The 23,574-nt window shown below is 38.3% G+C and overlaps 1 protein-coding gene across 1 annotated transcript in view; it reads left to right on the plus strand.

Moving 5' to 3' along the window:
• Positions 1-23,574, plus strand: part of LAMA2 (laminin subunit alpha 2) — a 672,905-nt gene that overhangs the window by 519,388 nt on the left and 129,943 nt on the right. The window contains 1 exon segment of the mRNA XM_047732179.1: positions 15,712-15,823. Coding sequence (XP_047588135.1) covers positions 15,712-15,823 — 112 coding nt within the window.

The raw sequence follows: 23,574 nt of genomic DNA on the forward strand, positions 1-23,574 counted from the left end.
AATTATGCTATACTTTGTCAAGTGCTTTTTCAGCATCTATTGAGAGTATCATATGGTTCTTGTTCTTTCTTTTACTAATGTATTGTATCACATTCACTGATTTGCAGATGTTGAACCAACCTTGCAGCCTTCCTTGCAGGAATAAAGCATTCCTTGCAGGAATAAATCTCACTTGGTCATGGTGAATAATCCTTTTAATGTACTGTTGGATCCTATTGGCTAGAATTTTGGTGAGAATTTTCACATCCATGTTCATCAAGGATATTGGTCTGTAATTCTCCTTTTTTGGTGGGGTCTTTGTCTGATTTGGGGATCAAGGTAATGCTGGTCTCAAAAAATGAGTTTGGAAGTTTTCCTTCCATTTCTATTTTTTGGAACAGTTTCAGAAGAATAGGTATCAATTCTTCTTTAAAAGTTTGGTAGAATTCCCCTGGAAAGTCATCTGGCCCTGGGCTCTTGTTTGTTGGGAGATTTTTGATGACTGCTTCAATCTCCTTACTGGTTATGGCTCTGTTCAGGTTTTCTATTTCTTCCTGGTTCAGTTGTTGTAGTTTACATTCCTCTAGGAATGCATCCATTTCTTCCAGATTGTCAAATTTGCTGGCATACAGTTGCTCCTAATGTGTTCTTATAATTGTTTGTATTTCTTTGGTGTTGGTTGTGATCTCTCCTCTTTCATTTATGATTTTATTTATTTGGGTTCATTCTCTTTTCTTTTTGATAAGTCTGGCCAGGGGTTTATCAATCTTATTCATTCTTTCAAAGAACCAGCTCCTAGTTTAGTTAATTTGTTCTACTGTTCTTTTGGTTTCTATTTCATTGATTTCTGCTCTGATCTTTATGATTTCTCTTCTCCTGCTGGGTTTAGGCTTTCTTTACTGTTCTTTCTCCAGCTCCTTTAGGTGTAGGGTTAGGTTGTGTACTTGAGACCTTTCTTGTTTCTTGAGAAAGGCTTGCATCACTATATACTTTCCTCTCAGGACTGTCTTTGCTGTGTCCCAAAGATTTTGAACAGTTGTGTTTTCATTTTCACTTGTTTCCATGAATTTTTTCAATTCTTCTTTAATTTCTTGGTTGACTCGTTCATTCTTTAGTAGGATGCTTTTTAGCCTCCATGTATTTGAATTCTTTCCAACTTTCCTCTTGTGATTGAGTTCTAGCTTCAGAGTATTGTGGTCTGAAAATATGCAAGGAATGATCCCAATCTTTTGGTACCTGTTGAGACCTGATTTATGACCCAGGGTGTGATCTATTCTGGAAAATGTTCCACGTGCACTAGAGAAGAATATGTATTCTGTTGCTTTGGGATGGAATATTCTGAATATATCTGTGATATCCATCTGGTCCAGTGTGTCATTTAAAGCCCTTATTTCCTTGTTGCTCTTTTGATTGGATGACATGTCCATTTCAATGAGGGGGTTAGAGTCCCCTACTATTACTGTATTATTGTCGATGTGTTTCTTTGATTTTGTTATTAATTGGTTTATATAATTGGCTGTTCCCATGTTAGGGGCATAGATATTTGAAATTGTTAGATCTTTTTGTTGGACAGACCCTTTAATCATGATATAGTGTCCTTCCTCATCTCTTATTATAGTCTTTGGCTTAAAGTCTAATTTATCTGATATAAGGATTGCCACCCCAGCTTTCTTTTGATGTCCGTTAGCATGATAAATTGTTTTCCACCCCCCACTTTAAATCTGGAGGTGTCATTTGGTCTAAAATGAGTTTCTTGTAGACAGCATATCAATGGTTCTTGTTTTGGTTTTGGTTTTTTTTTTTTTTTTTTTTTTTTTAATCCATTCTGATATCCTGTGTCTTCTGACTGGGGCATTTTAGCCCATTAACATTCAGGGTAACTATTGAGAGATATGAATTTAGTGCCATTGTATCCCATAAGGTGACTATTACTGTATATTGTCTCTGTTCCTTTCTGATCTACTACTTTTAGGCTCTCTCTTTGCTTAGAGGACCCCTTTCAATATTTCCTGTAGAGCTGGTTTGGTGTTTGCAAATTCCTTTAATTTTTGTTTGTCCTGGAAGCTCTTTATCTCTCCTTCTATTTTCAGTGACAGCCTAGCTGGATGTGTTCTTGGCTGCATATTTTTCTCATTTAATGCTTTGAATATATCCTGCCAGTTCTTTCTGGCCTGCCAGGTCTCTATGGATAAGTCTGCTGCCAATCTAACATTTCTACCATTGTATGTTACAGACTTCTTGTCCTGAGCTGCTTTCAGGATTTTCTCTTTGTCACTACAACTTGTAAGTTTTACTATTAGATGACAGGGTGTGGACCTATTTTTATTGATTTTGAGGGCAATTCTCTGTGCCTCCTGGATTTTGATGTGTGTTCCCTTTACTGTATTAGGGAAATTCTCTGCTATAATTTGCTCCAATATACCTTCGGCCCTCTCTCTCTTTCTTTGTCTGGGATCCCAATTATTCTAATATTTTTTCATCTTACAGTCTCACTTACCTCTTGAATTCTTCCCTCATGGTCCAGTAGTCGTTTGTCTCTCTTTTGCTCAGCTTCTTTATTCTCTGTCATTTGGTCTTCTATATCACTAATTCTCTCTTCTGCCTCATTTATCCTAGCAGTAAGAGCCTCCATTTTTTATTGCACCTCATTAATAGCTTTTTAAATTTCAATTGGTTAGATTTTAGTTCTTTTATTTCTCCAGAAAGGGATTTTATTTCTCCAGAATGTTTCCCTAATATCTTCCATGCCTTTTTCGAGCCCAGCTAACACCTTGATAATTGTCATTTTGAACTCTAATTCTGACATTACCAATGTCCATATTGATTAGGTCCCTAGTCATCAGTACTGCCTCTTGTTTTTTTTTTTGTTGTTGTTGTTGTTTGTTTGTTTGTTTTTGTTTTTGTTTTTGTTTTTGGTGAGTTTTTCTGCTTTGTCATTTTATCCAGATAAGATTATATGCGCGGGAGAATAAAATACTAAAAGGCTGGCAAAGACTCCAGAAAAATGTATGCTAACTAAATCAGAAGAGACCCAAAACTGGGGAGAGAAGAAAGGGGGAAAAAGAAATAAAAATTTAAAAATTTTTAAAAAGCATATATATACTTTTTAATGATTTTGGGTGTGTTCTGGTCTCTTAGAAGAAACTACCTCCCAAAATATTAAAGAAAGAAAAACATATATATATACAAAAATAAGGGTAAACATAATGAAGGAATGGACTATGACTATAAATATGAAAATTTAAAAAAAATTTTTTTTAAGATTTTATTTATTTATTTGACAGACAGAGATCACAAGTAGGCAGAGAGGCAGACAGAGAGAGAGGAAGGGAAGCAGGCTGCCTGCTGAGCAGAGAGCCTGATGCGGGACTCGATCCCAGGACCCTGAGATCATGACCTGAGCCGAAGGCAGAGGCTTAACCCACTGAGCCACCCAGGCGCCCCTAAAAAAAATTTTTTTTAAAGGAAGGGATAAGTTGGTTGGAAAAAGAAAAAACAGGAGAGAAGAGAATGTGAGCAGGCTGGAGACTAGAAAAAAGCCATGTGCTAGATTTATGGTATATTTTGATCTATTAGAAGAAATTGTATACCAAAAATTTAAAGAAAAAAATCTATATGTATACAAAAAATAAGGTTAAATATAATGAAGGGGAAAATATGGCTATAACAATGAAGATTTAGAAAGATTTTTTTAAGTCATTGTTAAGTTAAACTAGTTTAAAAAAATTAAAAGAGGAAAGAGGAAAAGTTAAAAAAATAGAATGAGGGGGCTCCTGGATTGCTCAGTGGGTTAGGCCTCTGCCTTCAGCTCAGGTCATGATCTCAGGGTCCTGGGATCGAGCCCCGCATCGGGCTCTCTGCTCAGCGGGGAGCCTGCTTCCCCCTCTCTCTCTGCCTGCCTCTCTGCCTGCTTGTGATCTTTCTCTCTGTCAAATAAATAAATAAAATCTTTTTAAAAAAATAAAATGAGAAAAAATAAAATTAAAAATTAACTTTGCAAGACTAAAGGATCATGGGGAAAAAGTCATGAATTCTATGCATTGCTTTCCCTTAGCTCTGGAGTTCTGTTCTCATTGATCGGTGAACTTGGTCTTGGCTGGATGTTCTTGCTGATCTTCTGGGGAAGGAGACTGTTGCCATGAGTCTCAAATGTCTTTGACCAAGGCAGAATGCACCACCCTTGCCAGGGGCCAGGCTAAAGCAATCTGCTCGGGTTCACTCTTGCAAGCTTTTGTTCCCTGAATGCTTTCTGTAGACCTCTAGAGAACAGGAATGAAAATGGCAGCTTCCCAGTCTCCAGCCTGGAGGAGCCAAGAGCTTGCGGCCCTACTTCTCAGTGTGCCATCAGAGAAAAGCAGTCAATCCCTCCTATCTCCCTGGTCTCCAGCTGCACTCCAAGCTCACTCAGCCTGTGACTGAGAATTTCTATTTCTGGCTCACAGCCCTGTTTGGAGTCTCCAAACCCAGCAGATTGCTGCCACACACTCCTGCACCACTCCTCCCAGAGAAGGAAGGAAGGGGTATCTCTGATCTGCCACTTATGGGGTCCCTGCTCAAAGAACAGTGGCCTGACTGTGCCTTGGATCTGGTTTAAGGTAACCCCAATCTGAGAGCTCCATCTCTGTAGTCAGCTTCCCTGCTCCAATACCGGGGTGTTCTGCCACACTCATATACCCCCAATCCTTCTGCATCCCTGTAGGACCTGAGACCATGCTCTCCCCACAAGGGTTCCACCCCCACTTAGCCTCTGGAGCAATGTCCCTCAGTGGCGCAGATTTCTAAAAGTTCCGATTTTGTGCCCCGCTGCTCCACTGCATGCCAGGAGCCGGCCCCTCCTCCTCCCCACTGTCTATCTTCCCGTCATTTTGGATTCACTTCTCCGCATGTTCTACCTTCCAGAAAGTCGTCAGTTTTCTGTTCATAGAATTCCTGCTCTTCTTCTCTTCTATCTCCTGTTGAGTTTTCAGATGTTCAGAATGGTTTGATAACTATCTAACTGAACTCCTGGGACCTGATGTCATCTCAGTCTGCTACTCCTCTGCCATGTTGTCTCCTTCTGCATAAAACTTTTTTTTACAAAGTGTTATGAATAGTTGTGAAAGCACTCTTTTATTGGGGAAATCATCTTTTAAAATAGCTTAGAATATGTCCTGATCCTTGAAGAGCTTTATAACTTCTGAATAATTAAAACATTATGTTTTGGTAGTTGAATAGACTGAACCTTGGTCCAGCTAATGGTAGAATGCAGGGAGACCAGCCAGTCTTTTTGATGCACTTTCTTTTCTTCTTTGTTTGTTAACTAGTTGCTTTATGAATAATACATTTGTTAGATTTGTTAAAGCATTTGGTGAGTCTCATCCTACATAGCTGTTGTAGGAGCTTGCCCTTTCTCCTACAAGCGCTTTTATATTTTATGCTCATTTTTTTTCTTAGAGCAATCTAGTTCTCTAATACTGTGATAAAGAGAATCATATTCCTCCCCAAACTAACACTTAACATGTATTTTGTATAATTTATAGTGCAAATATTACATAGGCAAAATATTACATAATCACATATCTCTTTCAGTGTATTTTGATTTATTGCCATCTGATTTCCCTCTTGAAATGTAAGTTTTTTGAACATAGGAATTAAATTCAGCATATTTGAACTGTGGGTAACTACTGAGATGCTTTTTGATGCCAACTCCACATACCTCCATAGCTACTGTTCTTAGTTCTCTCTTCTGTTTCACAGCCAAAGTTTTTGAAAGCCTTGGAGACAGTTCTGCATTCACTTCTCACTCCACTGCAATTTAAATTTCCTCTCCAAGCTTGCTACTAAAGCTATTTCTAGATGATAACCAATGACAAGTTGGTCATTAAATCCAATGAAAACTTTAATTTACTTGAACCCACTTTAGCAATTGTCATTTTTGACCCTTCCTTCCTTCTTGACCTATTCTCCTCTAGTTTACTCTTAATTCTCTTTTTATTCTCAGGCTCTTACTCTGCCCATCCCTTAAGAGTTGGTTTTCTTGGGGTGCAGTCATCAATCTACATCTTTTCTCACTTGTAAATTCTTTCTTTGGGCTTTAATTGCCATGTATATGCTGATGATTCAAAAATCTGTATTTTCTTTTTTTAATATTTTATTTATTTATTTGACACAGAGAGAGATCACAAGTAGGCAGAGTGGCAGGTAGAGACGGGGGGGGGGAAGCAGGTTCCCTGCTGAGCAGGGAGCCCAAATATAGGGCTCGATCCCAGTACCCTGAAACCATGACCTGAGCTGAAAGCAGAGGCTTAACCCACTGAGACACCCAGGTGCCCCCAAAATCCATATTTTTAAGACAGACTTTATTCTGCTTCAGTCCCAAAAACCTAGCTGCTGATTGGACATCTCAAATTAAACTCATCATCTTCCTCTTAAAACCCATACTTTCTCCTGTTTAGAGCATCTCAGTAATTTGTCCTCCAATATGTAGCCAATTCTCCACCCCCAAAATTAATAAGTTACCCTTTACTCTACCTTCATTTTCAACCGAATCCAGTTCAGTTTCCTTGTATGATCTCTCTCTCTAAGCCATCTCCAACTCCAACCAATTATTAATCATATGACAGAGTAAATCCTCCAAATCATGGATCTCATCATGTCACTCTCCTTCAGATTCTACAACAGCTCTCCATTTTGTTTAGTATGATATATGATGCTCTTCCATTGTGATCTGATTCTTGCTTAACTGCCCAACTTCGTCTTTCCCCATATTACAACCTGGTTATCTGGACCCTGATGCATTTAACATATAAGCCAGAAATCTAGAAATTTTCCTTGGTCCTTTATCTTCCTCATGGGCCTTCCACTTATTCAACCTATTACCAAACGCAGGGGATTGCTCTTCTTGTACAGATCTCCTCTCCACTACCCAACTCTCATTCCATCTCCATAATCTTTAGTTTTGAAGTGACCACAGTGGCTTTCTAGCTACTACTTCTGCTTTTACTCTTGTTCTCCTTCCACTCTGTTCTCTACAATGTAGCCAAAATACACTTTTGCTATTCCAGATTTGAAGATGTCACCTGAGTGCTTAAACTCATCCTCCCAACTTTTCATTGCTCTTAGGTTAAAGCCTCAAATCCTCTTGCTGGCCGCATCTCCTACCACCTGTGCTTCTGGCCATCTGCATTCCAGCCATACTGCCCTTCAGTTACCTCATCCCACCACAGCCTTTCCACATGTTTTTTTAACCTTTGAAGTAAATCACCTTTTCCTGTATCTTGTTAACTTCTATTCATTCCAGTTCACCTTTCAAACCTCAGCTTATGGAAACCTGTCCTATGAGAGAGACATTTTAGGTGTCTTACACTACTGTCTTATACTACTGTACTTTTTCTTCAGTTTGTAATTATAAATTTATTTTCATGATCACTCAACAAATACTTCTCTACTCTATCAGACTATAGGCTTGAAAGGCGCAGGAGGTATGTCCTTTAATTTTTTTTTCTCACCACAGTATCACCGATGTCATGCACAAAGTAGTTCAGTAATTTGTTTAATTAATTAACTTTGAATAATTTAATAGCATTTGAACAACTAGATGACAAAAAGAAAAACTCAAAATAAGCATTGATTTTTTTAATGTCTCAAAAATACACTAAAATCAGGCATGTATTTATAATTATATTCAGTTGGATGTTTTATTTCCTTTAATAAACATCTCCTAAATGTTTATCCATAAGGTAAGAATAATATGTAATAAACTGAACTATATAAAATATCAGAGTTCAGCTTTATTTTCATTGTCTTTTACTGCCTATTTAAAATCAAATTTAAATCAAATTGTTTTGGAAATGATGAACTACATTTTAGATGACTTAAGTGCCAACAATATTGTATGTTTACCTTATTTATAGTGTTAAGAAGTTTAAGTTGTCAGCAATGTTTTTTATTTCTGCTATTATATTTTAAAAGAGAGAGAACGAGAATATCAAGCACATCATACTTGTTCAGTTTGGAACTCTTAAAACTGACACCTGAACTATTTAGGGAGAAATTGTATAGAAGTCACTTATTACCATTCCAGAGAGCCACCTGGCTTCTCCCTATCGCTTTCTTTGTGTATTGCCTAATAGCTTGCCTGAGGAGTACTTCACTGACACTTAGATATACAAAACTGGTAGTTTTTGAAGATGACCCTTGAGAATATCATATAAATGATTAGATCTGAAATTTAATTTTAGCAGGAAGCCATATAAGTCTGCAAATGCAAAAGCGAATGGCATCTAAGCAATGTTGTTTATTCACTAGTTAGATTTGCCCCATTAAATTCTAGTTTTAACATAAAGAAAGCAGAAAATGAAAGACACTAGTAATATCTAACCAAGAAAATTATGTGCAGATTTCAAGAGGCACAGTGAGAACTGCTTGAGCTAAAGCAAGAAAGTAACAGCTACATTGTTCAGAAGTAAATTAATGCATGCCTAATGGTAATGCATGCTGTCTAATATAAATACTCCAAAAAAAAAAAAGGAAAAAGAAAAATAGAAGGAAAAAATACCTAGCTTAGTGAACTTGAATTTAAAAAAAGATAATCCAAGGTAAAAGATACACAAGGTACTGGCTAAGGCATCAGTTAGAAAGAAACACTGGAAAGATTGTAGAACTGAGGTAAGGGGATTTAAAAATAAGAAAATCAAAGATAGAGAATGAACAGAAGATTGTACAACATAGGATAAATGAGAAGACATTTGTCAAATACTCAAAGGACAAGATAATAGTGAACAGGAGGAAATATGACTAAGGGATAGAATGGCAATTTAATAAGATACAAGAAGAGCCAAACTGAATCAGACAGAGAGCACCTATCATGTAGTAGTTAGCATTCATCTGTAACATTATCAATAGCCTGTCCTGGGTGAAACTGATTGTCATGAATTTCACCATGATATCGCTATCTATCACCACTCTGCGTAGGTGATACTGCATTTGTCATAGGCTTCCTTTATGGAGTCTCTCATAGGTGGTTTTGACAAGGGTGACTCTTCAATTTAATTACTGTGTAATAAGACATGACTTTTTAAAATGTCTGTATATGATGTTCTGCCATGGATTTTTAAATATGTTAATTTACTAAAGCCTTAAGGTGATACACTTCAAGTACTACCTGAGCTTAAGCAGCGTCTCTCCTCCCATCCAGAATGCTCAACTTTTTCATGTATTTTCCTAGTCTTTCCGGATATTAGCATAATATAAGTTAGTGCTTGAAATGGACAAAATATAAAGCTGTGAGAAAATTTGTGTTTTGCCCCCAATTCCCTGGCTGTATGAGTTCAGAGGAGGCACTTACCCTCTCCATAACTACTCTTTCGTCAGTATAATAATAGGGATTATGCCCTCTGTGTATCTTTAAAGGCAGGAAGAGTAAATGAGACACAAGAGAATATTACAAGCCCTTCTGAACACACATATCAATCCAGGGTATAGTTGAGCCTGACATTATCACTCACCTTTTAGAGAGCTAATACCATGAGTCAATGTCTTTTTTTTGCCAGGAACCTCACATTTCCTCCGCTTCTGGAGCACCGCCGAGAGGGGCGGCTCTTCTTATCTCTGCAGGGGAAGGCTACCTTCTCCCCCAGTAAGCACTGTGCTGGCCCTAAAGAGTTTTGCCTCATCCCAACCCCACCCCTGCCTGCACCCGCATGCTCTTTGGTGTGTAACTGCAAGTTAGTCTTTAATGACCATGAGGCCAGTGACAAGAATGTAGTGTGGTTGGGACTGAGGGTCTCGTGCCTGGCTCTCCTCCTAAACAAGCTTCCCATTAGGCTCTGAAAAACACCCAGAAACTGCCCAGCCATCCACATTCACTGGCAAGCCTAGCATCTGGCAGAAGGCCAGTTTGCATGGTATTGGGAAGGCATAGAGATTTTTTTGTTTGTTTGTTTGTTTCCTCCAACAGATGTTAGAACTTCAAAGGGATTTGTAGATAATTCAGTATACCAGCTAATCACTCAATATCTACTATGCCTGGCACTCTGAGGAATGAATGAATGAATAAATAAATAAATAAATAAATGAGACCTAGCCTCAGCCCCAAGGATAGAGATAGATAGACATGGCAAAACACCAAACAAAGTAATTACTCAACATCGTCATGAATGGTGGTAATGATAGTTGTTTTTAAAAATCTAAGAAAGGGTCCTACCCAGTGGCCAGCAGACCCAGTGTGGAGCTGCCTGGTTGCACCAAGCAGGTTACCCTTCAGACCGTCCAGCAACAGGACTGACATTGACCCCAGGGAGACAATGAAGTCACCAAAGAGAAAGTTGAGTCTGAAAAGGGAGAAAGATGTCTTTCCTATAGTAGGTCAAAAATTAATTTATTCTGGCAAAGTCCTCCATGATGATACTGGTCTACAAGAATATCAAATTGATGAAGAAACCTGGAGGTGTGCTTATGGTGGCAACACCTAAAGCTGTCACAGCACCAGTAACAGCTACAACCCAGCCATCACATCCTGCCATCGCACCACTGTTAGCTCCTCCCTGGTGTGGGCTGTTGCTTGGGGCCCCACCCATGCCCCTGCTTCAGCTCCTTCTCCCACACCTGCACCTCTTGGGACAGTGAAACAAGAAAACCCTGCAGAAAAGCCAGCAGAAGCACCAATGGCTATAAGCCCACCATCAACAGAGGGTACATCAGGAGAGTCTTCTTGGCCAAACTGTTTGAAGACACAACAGGTGTGTGTGTGTCACAGGGCAGTCTTGTAAGAAAATGGTAACCAAGATCATGTCCATGGGTCATGAAAGCCAGCAAATGATTGCAGCCCTGAGAGCCTGTTCTAACTACCCTGACAGAGTAGTGGGGCCTCTTTCTATGGGAATTCTGGAGATAGACAAAGTCAGACTGTGGTTGATTCCCTCCTCAGCAGCTAGCATGGGGGCTTGCTTCTCAGTCTTCAGTGGCTGCAGCTGCAGCGACCCTACAATAAGTTCTGGAGAAGACCATTTGAATTCCTATGGATCAGCCTCAGTTTCAACAGATGAGACAAATGACTCAACAGAATCCTTCCCTGCCTCTAGCATTGCGTCAAGAGGCCAAGAACATTCTCAACTCCTGCAGCAAATTAGCCAAACCCAGGAACATTTGATTCTGGTATTAAATGGACCAGGTTAAGAAGTAGGTGGGTCAAGGAGCTGAGGGAGCCGGATGGGGGGGTGACAGTAGTCGAGTTGCAGTAGGTGGAAGTGAGTCTGTGAGCTACACTCAATGAGCACCTCCAGACTAAGAAGCCACAGAAAGTTTAAAGGCACTAGGATTTCCTGAAGAACTTGTGCTACGAACATAGTTTGCTTCTGAGAAGAATGAGAACTTGGCTATCAATTTTCTTCTACACCAAAACTTTGATGAAGCTGGAAAGGGACTTTTTTTTTCTCTGATGTTTCACAGCAGGTCACCACACTGCATTTACTGGTTGTCTCCGATGACTTGGGCTCCTATGCATGATAGCTGGTATAAGGTAGGAGATGGTTGGGGGTGGGATACAAGGCAGGGGTAAATACGTACACATCTGCTGCAGTTAGCAGATGCCACAGATCTGTACAGTGTGTAAAATTCATACAAATCAAAGTCAGATTTTGCAGGTCTCTATTTCTTCTATAAAATGTGAGGAAACTTTTCCTAGGTTTCACATTTTTTTTTTTAGTGTATCAAATCCAAAAATTTAGTGTAACACCCTGCTTCACATTTCTTTGACTAAACATTGATTTCAGAATGTTATGTTGGGTGCCTGGGTTGCTCAATAAGTGTCAGACTCTAGGTCTCAGCTGAGATCATGATCTTGTGGGTCGTGAGATCAGGCTTTGCATCTGGCTCTCCAATGGGCAGGGAGTCTGCTTGAGGTTCTCTTCCCCTGCTCATGTTCTCTCTCTCTCTCTCTTTCTCTCTCTCTCAAATAAATCTTAAAAAAAAAAAAAAAAATCTTTGCTACCTAGAATCTACAATCTCTATTTTGGAGCAACACTGGATAACAGCTTTGTGAAATTAAAAAAAAAAAAAAAAAACTGTTGGAGCTACTATAAACAGAAATGCCAAATTATTGATAGTTCCTGCTGCTTCAAATATGTATAAATCTAATATGTAAGAAAGCCTATTCTTTCAAGTTAAATGCCTGGGGGGGTGGGAGAAAAGGGGAACATCTTAAAATGAAAATACTGCTATGTGAAATTTTTTTGATCATTGAATTTGAGACCCTTCTAACATGATTGGAGGAACTGCAAAAATAGAGCTATCTTCCTGTTTACATTTTTGTTTTGTTTTGTTTTTTAGTTTGTTTTGAGGGAAAAAATTGGTAGGCATTTAATTACTGTTTGCTTCATCGTTGTGATACAGTGAAAGTTTTAAAATCCCCATTGCGTGTTTGCTTTGGAAGTATCCTTTTGTGAGATTTAGGACTTTGGGGCCAACAGAGAGATGCAGCATTCACGCTCCTTCCCTTCCCTCAGTGGAAATGTGTTTATCAACAAGTCACAAGTTCAAACTCCTGCCTTTCTTTAAAGCCAGAAAATGCTAATTCCGTTCAGGATTAATGCAAATGTTTCGGAACTGGGTTTCTGATGTTTGTAAATATTTTTCCTCATTAGATAAGGATGTATGACCATTGATGTCATTAGGATGATACTACTTTCAAAAAGAGAAGGAAGGCAGAAGTATAATACAGAATCTTTTATTGCATTGGAAAGACTGGTGAAGTCTTTTGGAAGAATTGGAAGATGCAGCTGGGAAAGTTCTTTGAAAGATATATAATCACAATTTCTCATGGCATATTAAAAGAAAAATTTTAATAGGAAAGAAAGAAAAGAAAAGGGAAAAAATATAATAAATCATAAGCCAGAATAATCAAGGATGGCTTCACTGAGAAGGTTGAGTTGGAACTGACTCTTGAAGGCTGGATTAATTTTGGTTAATTGGAGAGGAGTTAAGGAACAACATTATAAACAGGGAGTGTTCATAGAAAGGCAGGCAATAAGAATGGTAATAAGGGACACCTAGGTGGCTCAGTTGGTTAAGTGTCTCCTTTCAGCTCAGGTCAGGATCCCAGGATCCTGGGATTTTGTCCCACATCAGGCTTCTTGCTCTGCTTCTCCTCTCAGCCTGCTTCTCCTCTGCCTGCTGCTCCTTCTCCTCTCCTTCTCAGCCTGCTTTTCCTCTGCCTGCTGCTCTCCCTGCTTATACCCTCTCACTCTCTTTCTCCGGCAGATAAATAAATAAAATCTTAAAAAAGAGGGAGAATGGTAATAAGGTTGGCAAGATTCATTAGGTAATTGCTTAATCACTTATTGAACATTCATTGAATATTTTCTCTCAGGCATCACACAAGGACACTAGAAGCTGGATATAAAGTGATGAGCAGAACAGATGAAGTTCCTGCTCTCCTACAGATTACCCTTTAGTGAGGGAGGTAACTAATAAATAAGGGAGTCCTAAGTAATTCTAAAATGCATGGGGCTATGACGAAAATGTTCTGTGTAAAGTCTGGAATCCTGGCTAGGTGCCCTAGAAATGACCACAATAGAAGGGACACTGAAGCTGAAAGATGACAGAAGACAAGGAACCAGCAATTGAAAGGACAGAGGGGAAGTTGATTCCAGGTAAAGACAGCAGGATCCGAGCCTAAGAAAGGAAGAGTTTGGCATATTTTTACAAAGTAAACAGAAGCCGAGGATGTTGATTGCATAGTGTCTTCGTGATAACTCTTCTAACTTGTTTCTTACCATGGATCATTTAGAATTCTTGACATCTTACTATTGGAGTGTTCCTATAATCAGTACCAAGTTTATTAATGATGACTCTTATATATTGTTGTATAAATTAATTAAGGAAGAAGAATTAAAGGCATGACCAGTTCATGATCATCCAGAATTTAAAAGAGGCAGTGCCTCAATATACATTTATTTTAAAAAATTAAATGCTTTTGGCTATGCATCAGATTTGTAGCCTTTGTCATGTGAATATGTAAGTTATGATCTTTTAGTAGTATAAGATATTGATAAAGCAAGGAATAAATTTTAAGTTTAAATTATAATGCACACCATGTGCGGCAATACAGTGCTGGTTATACGTTAATAATTAAGATAATAAAAATGACCATAATGTAGATCAAATCCCTTAGTATAGTCTGTGATATGTGAAAATAGGAGTGATCTTGTAGAGTACAGTCAATTCAGTCTAGATAAACATCTATAATAGCTTAGAAGGCCAATATCTTAAGCAGCTGACTTTAGTAATTTTAAAATAACATTTAAAAATTTGTAGGTATGTGTATATGCATGTGGAGTGCATATTTAAAAAGTTACTTGACCAATTGGTTAGCACCCTCCAAATAATTTCGGATATTTACTGCAGACTGCTAAGAGAGATTTTTAAAACTTCCCGTGGATCTTACCCTTTCATCTTTTTATTTGTGATGGTAACACTCACAGGTTGAGAAACTAGTTGATGATGGTTGGACTCTATAGTCCACCTTTCATGTAAAAACTTGAAAGTAGTCAGGATCTAAACCTCTTACTGCCCCCTGGGAAATCACAAAAGGCAGTATAATTTCTATAGCATCTCTTACGATGTTCTGTGTTGGCCAGACATTTAGTTCTATTTTAATTTCTATCTAAAATCCATTTATGTGTAAGAAAAAAATTTAGAATCTCTGGGCATGTCTAGAAGGCAAACACTCTGTATGGGATTATAGAGAATTAATACTCTGCCAATTTGGACCTTTCTCAAATTATTTTAAGGCAGTTTGTAATTCTTTGATCCATTATCTATAGTTAGATTATCCCTATCTTTTTTAGTAAAAAAAAAAAAAAAAAAAGAAGTCCTATTAGCATATGCACATACATCGAGAGAGAAACTGTACACCTACTTCAAGGTGCTCTAAACCTTGTATCTTTTAAGAAACTGAATGTTACATATGCCCCTTTTATTTAACTAAATATAGCATATCTTAACTATAAACACATTAAATGGATTCCTTTGTGTTACGTGGCATCTTCAATGTGAAGGAAGGTGCAAATGTGTGGGTACATTCTTCGGGAGGTGAAGCTATTTGTGGAGTTATTTCACTTTGTTGACCATGATGTGTGGTACTGTGATTAACGGCCGTCTTTTCCGGTGATGATATATGGAAAGAGTTAGCCTTTATTCTTCTTTAACGTTTTCCTGGCATCCTTAGAGTGTTATAAAATAAGCATTTACTACTTAGTAGCTAAGCATTTCTCCTCTTTGTTTCTTTAATTAATGTATTGATCTAGACTGCATCTATAGGATCAAGCTTATTGAGACAGACTGCCTGGGCCTCCTCCAGAGATCATTGCTATGTTCCACACTTTTTCAGTAAATAAAATATGGACAAAATTGCAACATGTGGAGGCTAAAAAATCCATTAAAGACTTTTGGCAACTCTGCCTCAAAGATACTTCAAAAATAATTGTGTTTTATCGCTTCTTCTGTGTCTTTGCATAGAGCAAGGGTTCTAAAAAGACCCAATACAGCTCTCTGATTTCCATTTAATGGAAGAAGTAATAAAGTTTAATTGTATACTTGAGCACGGGGTGTCATTTCCAGTATATCTGATCAATAATTCATCGATTGCCTTTGGCTCAGAGTTATATTTGAAGGAAAATGTAGCTAGTGGGAGCTTATCTCGCTGTAGCTTCATCATCTCAATTAATTATGCTTTTCCTGAATTTGGATCATTAGGCTACCAAAGTGACAGCAGATGGCGAGCAAACTGGACAGGATGCTGAGAGGACCAACAAGCGAGCAGACTCCTTAGGAGAATTCATTAAGGAGCTTGCCCAGGATGCAGAAGGTATTAGAATCCTTTAATTTAATCATTATGTCTCACACCAGAAAAATAAAAAAAAGGGATTACACAGGACTGGAATTTCTCTAGTAAGAAATGCCATTTCTCAATCTGAGGGTCAGTTTTTGAAAAATACTTTGGTTGGGATCATCAAGGACATGATCTGCGGAGCATCTGCAATCTACGGTGTTAAATAAGGGACAACAGGCAGTGAGTTAGTCATTATGAGGCCAGGGTCATGGTGAATTGAATGCAGTCCCTTGGGAATGCCTTAGTTTTTGAGCAATGGCTATTATGAATAGATAATCAATATACTTGTGCTTTACTGTTGTTTGTATTCAAAACTACTGGAAAGATTAATTTTTTAAAAAGCTAATTTTATCATTTTACTCAGTATATTAAAGCAGCACTTTAGTTTCTCAAAATGGCTTTTAAAATACTTGGTTTCAATGCACATCTGTTGTTTAGAGTCTGGACTTGCTATATTACCAGAAGCTTCACTGCATTTAGTCCATAATTCCAAAATGAATTAGTGCTTGGCATCTACCGATATGATGGAGGATCAAAGTAGAAGCCATCTGGGGGCTAAGCCCCAGATTAAGAACTCTTAAAGAAGATATTAAAAAAAAAAATCTCTAAATCATAAGTTTCTATTATTAAACAGTAAACAAACATGCAGGTTTAAAAAGTAGGAAAAATGCTTTGGACTTTTTCTTTTAAAAATATTTTGATTACTCTATAGTGTTATATGTTTTAGATATTTTGCTTGGAAATATAACCAAATAAATCAGGATGTGAGATAACCTTCAAGGCAGATCCTGACAGGTAATTCTTAGGAATCACTAGCCAGGAAGAGAGAGAAACTCCCAAAGATTCCTCACTGCAGGAAGCAACAGAGTTTTAATCTGAGGCGAAACATATCAGGATCTGAAACAGAAGTTACACCTACTACAAAATTCTTAATTAACTCATAATGGTTTATCCTCTGCTATATGGAGCTTTTTGTGCTTTCTCCAGTTTTATTTCCCATTAATGTGACTTGAAATGTTCTCCACACAGCCCTCACAGAAAAAATCCCATTGCGGGTAAAATAGTTTCTGCCTGGATCTGTGAAGGCAGTGGTCAAAACCCAAGTAATTTCCCTTTTCCTTCTACCTCAATCTCAAGCACTCAATACTTATAGCCTCAGTACTTATAGCCAATCCTGGAAACTTATTTTGAAATGATTTCAATCAAATATCCATGCTTGGGGGAGGAGTCAAGATGGCAGAGAAGTAGCAGGCTGAGATGACATCAGGTAGCAGGAGATCAGCTAGATAGCTTATCAATCCATCACAAACATCTACAAATCCAACAGGAGACCGAAGAGAAGAACAGCAACAATTCTAGAAACAGAAAATCGACCACTTTCTGAAAGGTAGGACCAGCGGAGAAGTGAATCCAAAGCGACAGAAGACAGACTGCGGGGGGAGGGGCCAGCTCCCAGCAAGTGGCAGAGCAACGGAGCACAAAATCAGGACTTTTAAAAGTCTGCTCCATTGAGGGACATCGCTCCAGAGGCTAAACTAGGGTGAAGCCCACGCGGGGTCCACGTGGCCCCAGGTCCCGCAGGGCCACAGAAGGATCGGGGTGTCTGAGTGTTGCAGAGCTTACAGGTATTAGAACGAGGAAGTCAGCTACAGAGACAGAGCCGAGGAGTGAGCTCTCAACTGGGGGTTACCTTGAACAGGTCACAGGCTGGGTGAGCTCAGAGCGCGGCCAGAGGCCAGGTACACGGGAGTGATTGAGCGCTTGTCTCTGAGGGCACACTGAGGAGTGGGGCCCCAAGCTCTCAGCTTCTCTGGGCCGGAGATTGGGAGGCCGCCATTTTCATTCCTGTCCTCCAGAATCTACAGAAAGTGTTCAGGGAACAAAAGCTACAGAAAGCAAACCCAAGCAGATTACTTAGCCTGGCCCCTGGTAAGAGCCATGCAATTCCGCCTGGGGCAAAGACACTTGAGAATCACTACAACAGGCCCCTCCCCCAGAAGATCAACAAGAAATTCAACCAAGACCAAGTTCATGTACCAAGGAGAACAGCAGAATCCCAGAGGAGGAGAAAGCAAAGCTTGGAGTTCATGGCTTTCTCCCCATGATTCCTTAGTCTTGCAGTTAATTTAATTTTTTTTAATTTAATTTATTTTTCTTCTTCTAAACATTTTTTTAACTTTTACCCTTTCCTCTTTTAACATTTTTAATTGGTTTATCTTAACAATACCTTTCATTAAAACAAATAATAATCTTTCTTGAACCTTCATTATTATAGTCATATTTTATCCTTTATTGTATCTAACTTTATTTTTTGTATACACATGGGGTTTTTTCTTCTAAAAAATTTGGGGTCCAACGTCTTCTAATAGATCAAAATATGCCCTAAATCTAGCTCCAGGCTTGTTCTAGTCTCCAGCCTCAGCAAAATCTCTCCACTTTCTTTTTCTTTATTCTCCCAACCAACTTACTTTATCAACTACTTTTTTTTAGAAATTAAAAAAAAATTTTTTTTTCATCTTTATAGGCATATTCCATCCCTTCATTGTGTTTACCCTTATATATATTTTTCATTCTTTAAAATTTTGGGAGGTAGTTTCTTCTAAGAGACCAAAATACTCCCAAAATTAAATGGGTGACCCTGTTCTAGTCACCAATCTAATAAATATATATATATATGTATATATATATTTTTTTTAATTTGTTTTCTTTTTTTTTTTTTTTAATTTATTTTTTCTGAACTTCTTTTTATCCCCTTTCTCCCCCCCATGATTTGGGGTCTCTTCTGATTTGGCTAAAGCGCATTTTCCTAGGGACTTTGCCACCGTTTTAGTATTTTATTTGCTCCTTCATATATTCTTATTTGGACAAAATGACAAGGTGGAAAATCTCACCACCAAAAAAAGAACAAGAGGCAATACCGAAGGCTAGGGATCTAATCAATACATACACTGGTAATATGTCAGATCTAGAGTTCAGAATGACGATTCACAAAGTTCTAGATGGGCTCAAAAAAGACATGGAAGATATTAGAGAAACCCTCTCTGGAGAGATAAAAGCCCTTTCTGGAGAAATAAAAGAACTAAAATCTAACCAAGTTGAAATAAAAAAAAGCTATTAATGAGGTGCAATAAAAAATGGAGGCTCTTACTGCTAGGATAAATGAGGCAGAAGAAAGAATTAGTGATATAGAAGACCAAATGGCAGAGAATAAAGAAGCTGAGCAAAAGAGAGACAAACAAATACTGGAACACGAGGGGAGAATTCGAGAGATAAGTGACACCATAAGACGAAACATTAGAATACTTGGGATTCCAGAAGAAGAAGAAAGAGAGCGGGGAGCAGAAGGTATATTGGAGAGAATTATTGGAGAGAATTTCCCTAATATGGCAAAGGGAACAAGCATCAAAATCCAGGAGGTGCAGAGAACCCCCCTCAAAATCAGTAAGAATAGGTCCACACCCCGTCACCTAATAGTAAAATTTACAAGTCTTAGTGACAAAGAGAAAATCCTGAAAGCAGCCCAGGAAAAAAAGTCTGTAACATACAATGGTAAAATATTAGATTGGCAGCAGACTTATCCACAGAGACCTGGCAATCCAGAAAGAACTGGCATGATATATTCAGAGCATTAAACGAGGAAAAACATGCAGCCAAGAACACTATATCCAGCTAGGCTATCATTGAAAATAGAAGGCGAGATTAAAAGCTTCCAGGACAAACAAAAACTGAAAGAATTTGCAAACACCAAACTAGCTCTACAGGAAATATTGAAAGGGGTCTTCTAAGCAAAGAGAGATCCTAAAAGTAGTAGATCAGAAAGGAACAGACAATATACAGTAACAGTCACCTTACAGGCAATACAATGGAACTAAACTCCTATCTCTCAATAGTTACCCTGAATGTTAACAGGCTAAATGCCCCAATCAAAAGACACAGGGTATCAGAATGGATAAAAAAACAAAACTCATCAATATGCTGCCTACAAGAAACTCATTTTAGATCCGAAGACACCTCCAGATTTAAAATGAGGGGGAGGAAAACAATTTACCATGCTAATGGACATCAGAAGAATGCTGGCGTGGCAATCCTTATATCAGATCAATTAGACTTTAAGCCAAAGACTATAAGAAGAGATTAGGAAGGACACTATATCATAATCAAAGGGTCTGTCCAACAAGAAGATCTAACAATCTTAAATATCTATGCCCCTAACATGGGAGCAGCCAACTAAATGAACCAATTAATAACAAAGTCAAAGAAACACATCAACAATAATACAATAATAGTAGGGGACTTTAACACTCCCCTCACTGAAATGGACAGATCATCCAAGCAAAAGATCAACAAGGAAATAAAGGCCTTAAATGACACACTGGGCCAGATGAACATCACAGATACATTCAGAACATTTCATCCCAAAGCAACAGAATACACATTCTTCTCGAGTGCACATGGAACATTCTCCAGAATAGATCACATCCTGGGTCACAAATCAGGTCTCAAACGGTATCAAAAGATTGGGATCATTCCCTGCATATTTTCAGACAACAATGCTCTGAAGCTAGAACTCAATCACAAGAGGAAATTTGGAAAGAACCCAAATACGTGGAGACTAAACAGCATCCTTCTAAAGAATGAATGGGTCAACCAGGAAATTAAAGAAGAATTGAAAAAATTCATGGAAACAAATGATAATGAAAACACAATGGTTCAAAATCTGTGGGACACAGCAAGGGCAGTCCTGAGAGGAAAATATATAGTGATACAAGCCTTTCTCAAGAAACAAGAAAGGTCTCAAATACACAACCTAACCCTACACCTAAAGGAGCTAGAGAAAGAACAACAAAGAAAGCCTAACCCCAGCAGGAGGAGAGAAATCATAAAGATCAGAGCAGAAATCAATTAAATAGAAACCAAAAAAACAATAGAACAAATCAGTGAAACTAGGAGCTGGTTCTTTGAAAGAATTAATAAGATTGATAAACCCCTGGCCAGACTTACCAAAAAGCAAAGAGAAAGAATGAAAATAAATAAAATCATGAATGAAAGAGGAGAGATCATAACCAACACCAAAGAAACACAAACAATTATAAGAACATATTAGGAACAACTCTATGGCAACAAATTTGACAATCTGGAAGAATTGGATGCATTCCTGAAGACATATAAACTACCACAACTGAACCAGGAAGAAATAGAAAACCTGAACAGACCTATAACCAGTAAGGAGATTGAAACAGTCCTCAAAAATCTCCAAACAAACAAAAGCCCAGGGCCAGATGGCTTCTTAGGGGAATTCTACCAAACTTTTAAAGAAGAATTGATACTTATTCTCCTGAAACTGTTCCAAAAAATAGAAATGGAAGGAAAACTTCCAAACTCATTTTATGAGGCCAGCATCACCTTGATCCCAAAACCAGACAAGAATCCCATCAAAAAAGAGAATTACAGACCAATATCCTTGATGAACACAGATGCAAAAATTCTCACCAAAATACTAGCCAATAGGATTCAACAATACATTTAAAGGATTACTCACCACAACCAAGTGGGATTTATTCCAGGGCTACAAGGTTGGTTCAACATCTGCAAATCAATCAATGTGATACAACACATTAATAAAAGAAAGAGCAAGAACCATATGATACTCTCCATAAATGCTGAAAAAGCATTTGACAAAGTACAGCATCCCTTCCTGATCAAAACTCTTCAAAGTGTAGGGATAGACGGCACATACCTCAATATCATCAAAGCCATCTATGAAAAACCCACCACATATATCATTCTCAATGGAGAAAAACTGAAAGCTTTTCCGCTAAGTTCAGGAAAATGGCAGGGATGTCCTTTATCACCACTGCTATTCAACATAGTACTAGAAGTCCTAGCAATCAGCCTCAGCAATCAGACAACAAAAAGAAATTAAAGGCATCTAAATCGGCAAAGAAGAAGTCAAACTATCACTTTTTGCAGATGATATGATATTACATGTGGAAAACCCAAAAGACTCCACTCCAAAACTGCTAGAACTTGTACAGGAATTCAGTAAAGTGTCAGGATATAAAATCAATGCACAGAAATCAGTTGCATTTCTCTACACCAACAGCAAGACAGAAGAAAGAGAAATTAAGGAGTCAATCCCTTTTACAGTTGCACCCCAAACCATAAGATACCTGGGAGTAAACCTAACCAAAGAGGCAAAGAATCTATACTCAGAAAACTATAAAGCACTCATGAAAGAAATTGAGGAAGACACAAGGAAATGGAAAAAGGTTCCATGCTCCTGGATTGGAAGAATAAATATTGTGAAAATGTCTATGCTGCCCAAAGCAATCTACACATTTAATGCAATCCCTATCAAAATCCCATCCATTTTTTTTCAAAGAAATGGAACAAATAATCCTAAAATTTATATGGAACCAGAAAAGACCTCAAATAGCCAAAGAAATATTGAAAAAGAAAGATGAGGTTGGTGGCACCACAATTCCGGACCTCAAACTCTATTACAAAGCTGTCATCATCAAGACAGTATGGTACTGGCACAAAAACAGACACATAGATCAATGGAACAGAATAGAGAGCCCAGAAATAGACCCTCAACTCTATGGTCATCTCATCTTCGACAAAGCAGGAAAGAATATCCAATGGAAAAAAGACAGTCTGTTCAACAAATGGTGTTGGGAAAATTGGACAGCCACATGCAGAAAAATGAAATTGGACCATTTCCTTACACCACACACGAAAATAGACTCAAAGTGGATGAAGGACCTCAAGGTGAGAAAGGAATCCATCAAAATCCTTGAGGAGAACACAGGCAGCAACCTCTTTGACCTCAGCCACAGCAACTTCTTCCTGGGAACATCACCAAAGGCAAGGGAAGCAAGGGCAAAAATGAACTATTGGGATTTCATCAAGATCAAAAGCTTTTGCACAGCAAAGGAAACAGTTAACAAAACCAAAAGACAACTGACAGAATGGGAGAAGATATTTGCAAATGGCATATCAGATAAAGGGCTGGTATCCAAAATCTATAAAGAACCTGTCAAACTCAATACCCAAAGAACAAATAATCCAATCAAGAAATAGGCAGAGGACATGAACAGACATTTCTGCAAAGAAGACATCCAGATGGCCAACAGACACATGAAAAAGTGCTCCACATCACTCGGCATCAGAGAAATACAAATCAAAACCACAATGAGATACCACCTCACACCAGTCAGAATGGCTAAAATTAACAAGTCAGGAAATGACAGAGGCTGGCGAGGATGCAGAGAAAGGGGAACCCTCCTACACTGTTGGTGGGAGTGCAAGCTGGTGCAACCACTCTGGAAAACAGCATGGAGGTTCCTCAAAAAGTTGAAAATAGAACTACCCTCTGACCCAGCAATTGCACTGCTGGGTATTTACCCCAAAGATACAAATGTAGTGATCCAAAGGGGCACATTCACCCAAATGTTTATAGCAGCAATGTTCACAATAGCAGACTATGGAAAGAGTCTAGATGACCATCAACAGATGAATGGATGAAGAAGATGTGGTATATATACACAATGGAATACTATGCAGCCATCAAAAGAAATGAAATCTTGCCATTGTGATGACGTGGATAGAACTAGAGGGTATTATGCTTAGCGAAATAAGTCAATCGGAGAAAGACAACTGTCATGTGATCTCCCTTATATGAGGAAGTGGAGATGCAACGTGGTGGGTTTGGGGGGTAGGAAAAG

Source organism: Lutra lutra, chromosome 6 (genome assembly GCF_902655055.1).
Source record: "Lutra lutra chromosome 6, mLutLut1.2, whole genome shotgun sequence".
NCBI classification, from domain to species: domain Eukaryota; kingdom Metazoa; phylum Chordata; class Mammalia; order Carnivora; family Mustelidae; genus Lutra; species Lutra lutra.